Source organism: Physeter macrocephalus, chromosome 18 (assembly GCF_002837175.3).
Source record: "Physeter macrocephalus isolate SW-GA chromosome 18, ASM283717v5, whole genome shotgun sequence".
NCBI classification, from domain to species: domain Eukaryota; kingdom Metazoa; phylum Chordata; class Mammalia; order Artiodactyla; family Physeteridae; genus Physeter; species Physeter macrocephalus.
Window position 1 is genome coordinate 69,778,387 of NC_041231.1, and position 11,892 is coordinate 69,790,278.

The following is an 11,892-nucleotide window of genomic DNA, read 5'->3' on the forward strand; positions in this document are numbered from 1 at the left end:
TGCCGGGCTGTGAACCTTCTGCAGTTCGGAAGCGAAACCCTTCAGATCTTCATCGGCTTCAGACAGCGGGCGGGGCTGAAGGGAGAGAGCGAGCTCAGAGCTCGCCCGCCCCGCCCCTCGCCGCGCGCGTCCCCGCCGCCGCCGCGCGCCCCTCCCACAGCGCGCGCCCCGGGCTGCCGCGAGCCAGGCTGGAGGCGCGCGATCCCCTTGTCGCCGAGCGGGTGGGTGGGATCGTGGCGGAGCTCCGGGCGCCGGGGCAGGGGCGGGAGGGCGCCATGGCGGCAGCTGTGGCAGCGGCGTCCGGTCCCCGCGCCGCGGCGAGGTGAGGGGCCGCCTCTTCTCTGCGGCTGAGGAGAAGACAGCTGCCCTCCTGCCTTCCACGCGGGCCGCGGCTCCGGCATGGCCGGGCTCATTAAGAAGCAGATCCTGAAGCACCTGTCCCGGTGAGAGCGCCAGCGCCGGCCCCAGCGGTCCCGGGCCCTCCTCGCCCCCTTCGACCCTCCTCCCTGACGCGGTGCTCCTGGCCGGCCTCCCTCTCCTCAGCCCCGGCCGGGACTCGGCGGCGATCCCCGCCTCAACTCGGGCCGGACGGCCTCCTCCCCGCCCCGGTGGCCCCGAACGTTGTCACCACTCTGCTCTTCCCTGGCCCTGGGCCCTCCGGGATCCGGCGCAGCTGCCCTTGCGCGGGTGCCCAGGCTCGCGTCCCCAGCCTAACAGCCCCCCGGCGGGTCTCCTGACCGGCTGCGCGCCCCCTCAGTTCCCACACCGCCGGGCAGGTCACCCCGTCCTCCCTTGCATGCCCCCTGGGCCCTCTGCCCGTCACTCCGTGGACCCCGCGGTTTCCATCCTTTCCTGCCCGCCCCGCTGTGTTTCCTCTCGGCTGAGGACCCGCTGCCCCTCCCTCGGGGCCGTCTGCCCGCCTCTTGACCCGCCCACCACCGCCACCACGGCCTTCCTCTTCCTAGTTCTGCTCCGGGCTAGATCTTTCTTCCCCGGCCCCTTCTAAATAACCCTGTCACCTAGTCCCGCATAACCCATGTTCCGTTCAGATTCCCAACCCGGACACTGGTTTCTCCTTCCCAGAAGCACCCAGCTCCTCCTCTTCATCGTCTGGCTGACCCTGTTGCATCACCCTTGAAAAAGCTAATCCTTGCACCCAGGGCCGTTCCTCTGATCTCCTTTCGCCTTCCTTTGCTTCTCACTCCTTACATAGATTAATGGAGGAGGGCCATGAGAGTTGGGCATAAAGTTTCAACAACCTTCCCTTTAAGATGTGGAGGTTTTTTGACAGCCTGTAAAAAGAACGACGTCCACTTCTACTTTGCAGTCATTTATTAAGCAATGTGATGTCCCTCAAGTCATTTGGACCCGAGCCAGGTGACAGGCAAAACAATTCAGTTGTAATTGGGTGACTGCTGACCCCTGATTACGATTGCAGCTTGTCAGAATTGGTGTCCACAAAAATTGGAAGCTAGCCTTTCAGATCGTTTTCACTCCTTATTCCAAGCGGGGCTTGGTGATGCCTTAATACCTTTACACAACCGTTGTCTATCACGTGGAGAGTGATCCAATCCTTGGCTCCACAGTGGTCAGTGGTTTTCAGGAGATACGAGTAGGGGGAGAAGCCAGTCAACATGGGACCCCAGACCTTGCACTCATGTGTCTTTCCTGGTCTTCTCATTGCGTTGATGAGTGGTGTGTGAGACACTATTGCTGTCACTGCATCTCCTTTTCTGGCAGATACTGGCCAATTTACTGTTACTTTGATTTTAGACTTTAATTAGTCATTAGATTCAGATACATCTTTTGGTTAATCACCATACCATGTTTTAAAAGTAAAAGCAGATTGGAGGCTGGAGCTGGAAAGTGCCTTTGGACCCTTTACTTGGTTAATTCCCTAGTATATTGTTTTTCAGGTAACATTCATTTGGGTGTTCCATAAATTTGGTTGTTCTGTGTAAAGACTTATGTGTAGGACTAATGATTGTGAAATGAGACAGAAAATTTAACTAAAGGAAAACCATTAATTTGAGTGAACACAGAATCAGAGAATTTTACAGTTTAGATATTACCTTACCTAACATAGCACTGTGTTTAAAAGCCCAGGCTCTTTCTGGTTTCTTTTTTTTTTTTTTTTTTTAAGTCTTTATTGAATTTGTTACAATATTGCTTCTATTTTATGTTTTGGTTCTTTGGCCCCAGGCATGGGGGATCCTAGCTCCCCCACCAGGGATCGAACCCACACCCCCTGCACTGGAAGGTGAAGTCTTAACCACAGGACCGTCAGGGAAGTCCTTTTGGTTTACTTTCTTTAACTGTAAAATGAGGATAATAATAGTATCTAACTCAAAGGGTTATTATGAGGGTTATATGCGTTAATACACAAGGGCTTGGTGCAGTGCCTAGCATATAGTAAGTGCTCAATAAAACATGAGATATGGCTATTTTGGGGGCCACAACTTGTGTGACAATTTGATATAAGCCATAGACTTCTCCAGAAAAATCCACATACACAAGTAATTTTTTATATAAGTTCCCCAGGGGGGGAGGGTTAAGAATCCCTTAAAGCACATGCCTTAACCCCATAAGGCATCTTGAGTGAATGCCCTGAATAATCCTTGACTAGTTCAACCTCTCATTTTATGGCTGAGGAAGGTAAAGCCTAGGAGGATAAATGACTTGCCCAAGTTGCAGTGGAAGGTAAGGTAGAGAAATAGAGGGAGTTCCCTGGCGGTCCAGTGGTCAGGACTCAGCACTTTCACTGTCAAGGGCCTGGTTCAATCCCTAGTCCGGGAACTAGGATCCCACAAGCCCCATGTCCCGGCCAAAAAAAAAGGTAGACAAATAGAACCCAGCTTTCTAATTCTGGTATACTTTCCCCATAGGACACTCATATTCCGTCTACCCTCTATGAAGATAGAGTTTTTAAAGAAAAATTTTAATAGTATATGCTGACACATTCAGTGAATCCTTAGTGAACAAAGTATCTCTTTTAGATGAATTAGGAATAGGTATGACAGACATTGGGAGAAATTTCTTGTTTGCTCAGGGTTGTGTGGTTGACTGAGGAGGTGGGGGGAGAAGGTTATTCAGGGCTGCAATTTCAGGGCTCTAGGACATGGGTCTGATTGGGGGAAAGGTCAAACTCCTGAGGCCTTTCTGTTGGTTTAACTCGGAAAAGCTGCCTTAATCACATGTGACATTTGTGTCTTTGTATGGTCTCTACTACACGTACAGAGGCCGGCCTGCCTGGAGGGGAGCTATAGCTTCTGTGTCTTGTCAAACCTGATGGGGAAGGAGAGAGAAGAGAAGGGATACTGGGTTACTATATTAAGTAAATATTTATAGGTGTTTAATAATTACTTGTTGATGATGACAGTGCCGCTTGACCTGGAAGAGTGTCCTATAGCAAGAAGGATATCCCAGTGACTCGCATATTATTTTTAATTTTGGTCAGGAAGTTTCAGGTACTAAAGTTTCTTTCTGGAATGCATCCTACTTGTTAGTAGAGTATTTTGGTAAACAAGGTTTGAAGGAGGTGATGTTCAAGATACTTTTGTTAAGTGTCTTCTCTAGGCCAAGCACTGATCTGGGCGCTGGGGTTTCAGGAGGAAAGAAGTATAAATCTCTTCTAAGGACTTTAACCTATGGTTTGGGTGACTGCTGTTTAATACAAATAGCTTCAATGTACAGTATTCATTTAAATAAACCCAGGAGGAGACCTGTACTTAGAAACAAAAGTAATCATTTAAAAAATATCCAAACTTGATTTTTCACCGAATTAGATTCTTGTTTTAGAACACCTCAGCTAAGACCTTTTGTTATACAAGTAAGAAGAAATATGATAGATTGTAAAGTGAGTCAAGGGACTATGGCTCAGGAAAAGAGTGTTTTTTCTGGAGCCAGGCAAGCTAGATTCACCTTCCAGCTCTGCCACTTAATGAATAGGGCAGCCTTTCTGAGCCTTAGTTTTCTTATTTGTAAAGGATGAGAATAAGGAAGAATACTACATGCTTTGCAGAATATTTTGAGAATTGGGGATAAAGTATTTATTATAGTGCCTGGCGTGGAAGTAGCGTTTAATAAAGAGTAGCTATTATCACATGGCCAGAGAATACACTTCCATGGTATGGGTGACAGCAGCTAATCCAACTGGCTCTTTTAGAAACCCATCAGAAGCCTGAGTTTTTTACTCAGAATGGCTGCGGGAAATGTGACCCCGAGTGACAAAGACATGGCTGATAGACATGATAGATATTTTAAAAAACATAAGCATAAGAAGCATAAGCATAAGAAGATTGCAGAGTCCTTTCAGAGAATAAGAGAGCCTGACTGTGAGCTCAGCCCTCTCCGTTTCTGACCAGTGCCTCCACTCGTTTATACTCATCATCCTGGAGAGATCACTGGGCCAGCCTCTGGTGGGCTGCTGGGAGCTGCAGGCTCAGAGAGGCTTGCCCTGCTTGCCCAGGGTCTGTTTAGGTGAAGGTTTCTAGGCCTAGTCTCAGCTTCCAGATCACGCCCCTTTATACTAGACTTTACTTATTGTCATCTTCATTTCCCAAATAATTATTTTGTGCATTTTCTGGCAATAGTGCAATCATATATGTATTTGTTTCCTTCCTCATCTTGTTGCGTTGCTTCAGAATAAGCGCTTTTGTTTACTCAGCAAATATTTAATAGTAATAGCCAACTGTGCAGATAAGAATTTTACAAGTCTTATGATGATTTAATCCTCAGACTAACCCTGTGAAGGAGACATTAGGCCCATTTTATCGATGAAGAAATGAGGCACAGATAAGTTAAATAACTTGCCCCGAATAATAACTAGTAAGTGATGGAACTGAGATTCTAACACAGTCACTCCCATTCCAGAGCCGAGCTCCTTTTTTTTTTAAATGCCTTATTAGTCATCTGTTCTATTTTATTTATTTTTTAAATTTTTATTTATTATTTATTTTTGGTTGCTTTGGGTCTTCGTTGCTGTGCGCGGGCTTTCTCTAGTTGCAGCGAGTGGGGGCTACTCTTTGTTAAAGTGCACGGGCTTCTCATTGCAGTGGCTTCTCTTGTTGCAGAGCATGGGCTCTAGGCACGCGGGCTTCAGAAGTTGCAGCACACGGGCTCAGTAGTTGCGAGTGCAGGCTCTAGAGTGCAGGCTTAGTTGCGGCGCACGGGATTAGTTGCTCTGTGGCGTGTGGGATCTTCCTGGACCAGGGATCGAACCCATGTCCCCTGCATTGGCAGGTGGATTCTTAACCACTGCACCACCAGGGAAGTCCCCGGAGCTGGGCTCCTTAATCACTCTGCTGCTCTAATGCTTCTCATCTACTGAACATACTCTTGCCGCCAGCACCCACGTGAAGGAAGAGAATATTATCAGCACCGAGAAGCACCCTTGTGTCTCCTCCCATCATTACCTCTACCAAAGGGTAGCCACTGTCCTGATTTCTAACAGCAAAGATTAGTTTTGTCTTTTTTTGTAATTTATATAAATGGAATCACAGAATGTATGCTTTCATGTCTGGCTTCTTTAGTTCAACGTTATTTTTGTGAGGTTAATCTCTGTTGTATCAATTTGTAGATTTTTCATTTTCATTGCTGTCTAGTATTCTATTATGTGAATATACCTAAATGCATTTATACATTTTACTATTGATGGACATTTGGATAGTTTCCCTGTTTAGGGCTAAGCTGAATAGTGCTGTTAGGAACATTCTAGTACATGTCCTTTGGTGAACAAATGTATACATATTGGTTGGGTGTATACCTAAGAGTGGAATTTCTGGGTTGTGGGATATGTATATGTTAAATTTTAATAGATATTGCCAAACCGTTTTCCAAAGTGGCTGTACCAATTTGCACTTCCACCAGCAATGTATGAGAGTTCTAGTTGCTCTATATCCTTGCCAACACTTAGTATTTTTTATCTTTTTCATTTTAGTCATTCTGATGCATATGTTTTGAAAATTTCTTTAGTTCATCTGTGGTAAACCAGATGGCCACTTTATTTTTGCCTCTGTTTAATTTTCAAATTCTTATTTATTTGTAAATTTGAGTCACAAGCAAATGTCAGAACCTTGAAAACAGATCTTTTTGGAGAAATGTTCAAATTGGGAGGTTCAATGAAAATAATTAGGGTAATTTGTAACCATTAACCCATAACATTTCTTGCTTGGAATGGATGTGATGCTTTGCTCCCTGTCAAAATAACAGTCATTTACCTTGATAGAAAGGAGGGGCCGTTCTTTAGGCATTTGAGTTTTTGTTAAATATTTGGTCTTCAGACTACCCTGGATATTAAATAATTTCATTCTGTTCTATAAGCTTAGTACCCCATTGGCATAGTCTTTTATCTTTACTAAAGAAACTAAAATTTGAATTTCATAGTTTTTGTGTTAGAGTCTTTACAACTTTCCAAGGATGATTCCCTTTTATCATAAAGTAGTTGTCTTGTGTCTTAAAAAGTAGCATTTATAAGCAATAAAAATTTCAAAGCAGTACTGTCATATGTATTTGACGTACAAAGCTTAATGTATGATTCACAAATAATGAAATTAGCTGCTTTGAAAAATTAATTGAGAGGCATATCATTGTAGTAGAAAGAATCAGGACTTTGGATTCTAAAAGGTGGCTGTACATTCTGACTCTGCTTCTTGTAAACTGGTGTTCAGCAAGTCTTTTTGCTTCTTGAAGCTTCAGTTTTCTCATCTGTAAAATGGGGGATAATAATGCACTCCGTTGTTTTGAGGATTAGAAATAATGTATAAAAGTTCCTGGTACTGAAAAAGTATTCAGTGAACAGTGACTACTACTTATCTTATTAAAGTTGCTCAAGAGAGATCACTAACAGTGCCTAACTTACCCAAATGTCTAATTCTTTAGATATTTAAGAATTATTTTTCGTAATATTTTAATACGGAGAGGTAGAGATGAATGCTCTGTATCACTGCTTAAGGAGAGAAGGAAACAAGGGCTGGTCCCATTTATCATTTTTTTCTTATCAAGGCATACTACAAGGTAAACTTTGACCTCAGCATAGGTGAAATACTTGAAATGTAATACTGGGTTGGGTTCTTAGAAGATTTAATTATCCAAAGTTTAAGAAGATAGCACAATCATATACTGTATTCTCACAGTGGAAAAAAAATTAGAGGTCATTTAGTTACCCTCACCTAATGTAAAGCCTGGTTGAATAATAATCTGTTAAGTATGGCGTTAATTGCTGAAAAAAAAAAGATTCTTTTTATCACAGCTTAATTCTCTACAGCCACTGGAGTGTGACCTCCATATGGCAGGGATTATGTCCTTTGGCTACTTTGAAAACCAGAGAGTCTGAAGATGTTTTGAGTGGGTTAAGTGGGTGCAGGAGAAGGTATGTAGAATGGGAATGCATAGTTATAATTCACGGAACCGTAGACCGGAGCAGGAGTGGGGGTGGGAGAGCAGAAGGGCAAGGGAATCCAATTCACCCAGTGTCATTAAGGGACCTTTTATCTTTGCGTGATGAAGCAAGTGCTACTGGTGCTGATTATAGATGCTAAAGAACATTTCCCAATATTTATAAGCAGTGAAATCAATCAATATCTGTAGTAAATGGAAAAACTAAGGTGTAAAAATAATTCACATTAGCAAGTTAGGTAAAGGGTATGTAGTTTGTACCTTCTTGCCACAAAAATAAGGACTAGATGTATTATAAATTATTTGTTGATTGACGTTTTATTCGCCCACAGCAATAATCATTTTACATGTATACTCAGTCTTTATAGTGCCTTGGAGATATCTATATCTATATCTGTCTATCTTGGATGTCAGCCCATCATTTAAAGAATGAGAACACTGATGATGAGAGGTCAGTGTATTTAAGTCTCTGACTTATGGAAGTGTTATGTTCTCAAAATTTATTTCTAAGTTTGAAATTTGGAATGTGTGGTCCAGTAGTAGAAATAATGTTATAAATGTTGAATATGTTCCCAGTTAGCCCACAAAAGCAATAGTGTGTTAATTATATATAATATAAGCTCACTAGATGGAGATCTGAGTCTTGATTGTTAGGGAACGATTTGAATGAGGCGGGGAGATGAAGAAGAAGAAAACGTTTTTCTTTCCCATTCCTTGGAGTAAGATCTTTTAGATCATTGAGATCATTGTATCTCAGCAAGGACTTTTTTTTTTGGTTGTGATTGAGGAGTGTGACCAGCATTTAATGAGTGGGCTGGAGATGCTGACGTCATGCAGTATGCAGAATCATTTCACACAAAGAAGGATTGTCCTTTGTCTTTTTAAAAATTAATTATTTACTTTTGGCTGCACCAAGTGGCTTATGGAATCTCAGTTCCCCGACCAGGGATTGAACCTGGGCCACGGCAGTGAAAGCCCGGAATCCTAACCATTAGGCCACTAGGGAACTCCCTGTCCTTTGTCCTTTTTGACTTCTGAATGTTTGTTAGATGTTTACAGAGGTGAATTACCTATTTAGATTATATAAGCCTACTTACATGTAAACACAAAGTACTGCACAGATTTTTTTTTTTTTGGCCACTCTGCGCAGCTTTTGGGATCTTAGTTCCCTGACCAGGAATCGAACCCATGCCCCCTGCAGTGGAAGCAGGGAGTCCTAACCACTGGACCACCAGGGAATTCCCTGCATAGCTTTAAACTAGAGTGAATGTTCCAGGACTGCAGCTACCATGGGGGAAGATTGTTTTGAACGTTATTTTAGAAAATGTTGTCACTCTTGGCAATACCACTCGTAGAGTTGAGTCTGTTTAGGGCTGAGAACCACTGAGTTAGTCTGGAATCTGAAACAGCTCAAGTTTGCTCTTGATATACTCGCTCTTGTCTCCTTTATGTCTCTTTCCCATCTCCTAAGGCCCCCCTTCTCATGCATCCATTGGCCCGGTTCTACCCTCAGTCTTCTGCTACCATATCCCCCTACCCTCAGGCCTATATGCTCTGCTCCCCTTACTTTCTCACAAAAATTCCCAGTTCATTAGGATATATGATTTCACCCAGCTCAAGGGGAGGAATAGAGAACATATTTGGGAGCAGGAATGCTATTCTAACTAGACCAACTCTAATTCATAGTATGTCGTACAGGGTCAGCTCCCCTAAGCTACTCTTACTTTCATAGCTCCTCAATCCACAGATACTCTGGAAGCTCCAAGGTTGCTTTTATTTTCCAAAAGTGGTTTTTGTTGCAGTGGCAGTGAGGATGGGGCAGGGGTCTGGGCAGGAGGGGTCTGGGCAGTGGTATATATGAGTTATTTGAAAGTTGGGGAGTTCTGAAATGTAGACAATCCAGATAGGGATGGGCTAAGTTCATTCAAGCTGACTTCCTCCCGCCATCTGGTGTAGTGCTTTCCCAGGCAGAGCTGAAAATATGCGTTTCCCTTTCCTAAGAGAAATCTGTTTTTCTTCTCTCTCTGTGTCTCTTTTTTTGAAATCTATGTTTTTTAACCTGAGCGAACGAAGGGGCTGCAGTGTTCAGGAACTCACTTCATTTGAGGAAATGGCTTGACAGAGGTAGAAAAGGGTTCTACTTCTAATAATATAGGAATATCTTATATTGACCTAACCCTCCCTCATGTAACAATTACAAACTCTGGGTAGTATGTAAAAAGCAACAACTGGAAGACTTTGGAAAGTGACCAAATGAGGCAGAAACTGACAGGGAACTTGAAAGATGGGAACTGCACTGGGTAAGACTCACTTATATAGCTTTTTGCCTGAGGACACTCCCCAGTTTGCGTGGTGGGTGATGGCTAGCACTCAAGCAAAAGTCTGCACTCTTACTAGCTTGGGGAGTCAGAGAGTGGAGTTCAGGGCTATAAGAAGGGCTGGAAAATGAGGGAATAAATCTCAGAAAGAAGGGAGCAGACGTCCCTGGTGGTACAGTGGTTAAGAATCCGCCTGCCAGTGCAGGAGACATGGGTTCAATCCCTGGTCCAGGAAGATACCACATGCTGCGGAGCAACTAAGCCTGTGTGCCACAACTACTGAGCCTGCGCTCCAGAGCCCGCGAGCCACAACTACTGAGCCCATGCGCCACAACTACTGAAGCCCGCGTGCCTTAGAGCCTGTGAGCCACAACTACTGAGCCCACGTGCTGCAACTACTGAAGCCGCATGCCTAGAACCCATGCTCTGCAACAAGAGAAGCCACCTCAATGATAAGCCTGCGCACTGCAACGAAGAGTAGCCCCCACTCGCCAAAACTAGAGAAAGCCCGTATGCAGCAACGAAGACCCAATGTAGCCAAAAAGAAAAAAAAAAAGAATAAAGAGATTTGCAATTATAAAAAAAAAAAAAAAAAAGAAGGGAGCAACAGAAGGGGAAGCTCTAAAATCTGCTTTAATCCTTGACATGCATGGGGGAAGACTCCATGGAGCCTGGAAAGGCAATGGTTGAAAGCTGAAAGAATTGAGCTGAGATTCATCTTCTGTCCACCACAGGGAAGACAGAGTTTGGAGTATGAATCTAGCTGAGTTAATTGCCCAACAGAACAAAATTCTTCAAAGGAAGATTGACAGAATCCAGAATCTCAATAAGGTCCAGTATACAATAATAAATGACTACATGTGTAATAAAGGAAAATGTGACTCATTGTCCAGAGAATGGCAGTCAGTAGAAATGACCCCAAGGTGACTCAGATGTTGGAATTATCAGACAAGGACTTTAAAGCAAACTTGGTAGTAGTAAATAAACTTGGTAGTAATAAATATCAGACAAGGACTTTAAAGCAAACTTGATAACAAATGGAGAATGTGAGCAGAGAAATGGAAAGCATAAAAAGAACCAAATATAAAATCTAGAACTTAAAAGTACAGTATCTGAAATGAAATATTTATTGGACTTGCTCAACAGCAGATTGGAGATGGCTAAAGAAATGGTCAGTGAACTTGAAAATAGAGTAGTAGGAATTATCTACTCTGAAGAACAGAAAAGATTGAAAAACAAAAACAGAGCCTCAGTGACTATGGAACAATATTAAAATATGTGTAATTGGAGTCCTAGAAGGAGAGAAGAGAGAATAAGATACATGGCAGATTATACTTTCCAAAGATGGCTACAACGATATCTGTCACCTTACATGTTTTTCTCTTGGCCCTAGTGGCTTTCTTGTAACCAACTGAATGGGGGTGGAAGTGACATCCAGGCTACACGAAGCAACTACATGTAGGTGTGCAGTCAACAGTCCCAGCTGAGCCCAGCCTTTGAGACATTCCAGCTCAGGGCCCATCCATGTGAATGAAGAGGGCTCCAGGTGATCCCAGCTCCCAGCCATTCAACTCTTCCCAGGTGAGGCCCCAGATATCATGAATCAGAGAAAAACAATCCTAGTTATCCCTTGAATGGATTTCTAATGCACAGAATGTGTGAGCTTAATAAAATGCTTACTGTTTTATGGCGCTAGGAGTAATTTGTTATGCTGCAGTAGATAACTAAAACAAGACAAAAAATTTCTGAATAATGGCTGACAACTAAATAATAAAAAAAACCCAAATAACCAATTTAAAAATGGGCAGAGTATCTGAATAGACATGGCCACAAAAAACACGAAAAGATATTCAACATCATGAGACCATCAAGGAAATGCAAATCAAAACCGCAATGGCTAGACAGGAATAAAGACGCAGATGTACAGAATGGACTTGAGGACACAGGGAGGGGGGAAGGGTAAGCTGGGATGACGTGAGAGAGTGGCATGGACATATATACACTACCAAATGTAAAATAGGTAGCTATGGGCTTCCCTGGTGGCGCAGTGGTTGAGAGTCCGCCTGCCGATGCAGGGGATGCGGGTTCGTGCCCCAGTCCAGGAAGATCCCACATGCCGCGGAGCGGCTGGGCCCGTGAGCCATGGCCGCTGAGCCTGCGCGTCCGGAGCCTGTGCTCC

At 43.7% G+C, this 11,892-nt stretch overlaps 1 protein-coding gene across 3 annotated transcripts in view; it reads left to right on the forward strand.

The window, feature by feature from the left end:
- Positions 1–225: 225 nt before the first annotated feature.
- Positions 226–11,892, forward strand: part of BLTP3A (bridge-like lipid transfer protein family member 3A) — a 52,964-nt gene continuing 41,297 nt past the window's right edge. For 2 of the 3 annotated variants that reach the window (XM_055079367.1, XM_028478407.2), the window contains exon 1: positions 226–443. Coding sequence is in view for 1 of the 3 variants with exons in the window: in XM_007106288.4 (XP_007106350.1) it covers positions 400–443 (44 nt within the window). In the remaining 2 variants the exon portion in view is untranslated. The remainder of the gene's footprint in view (positions 444–11,892) is intronic. The other variant, XM_007106288.4, reaches the window with a different exon arrangement.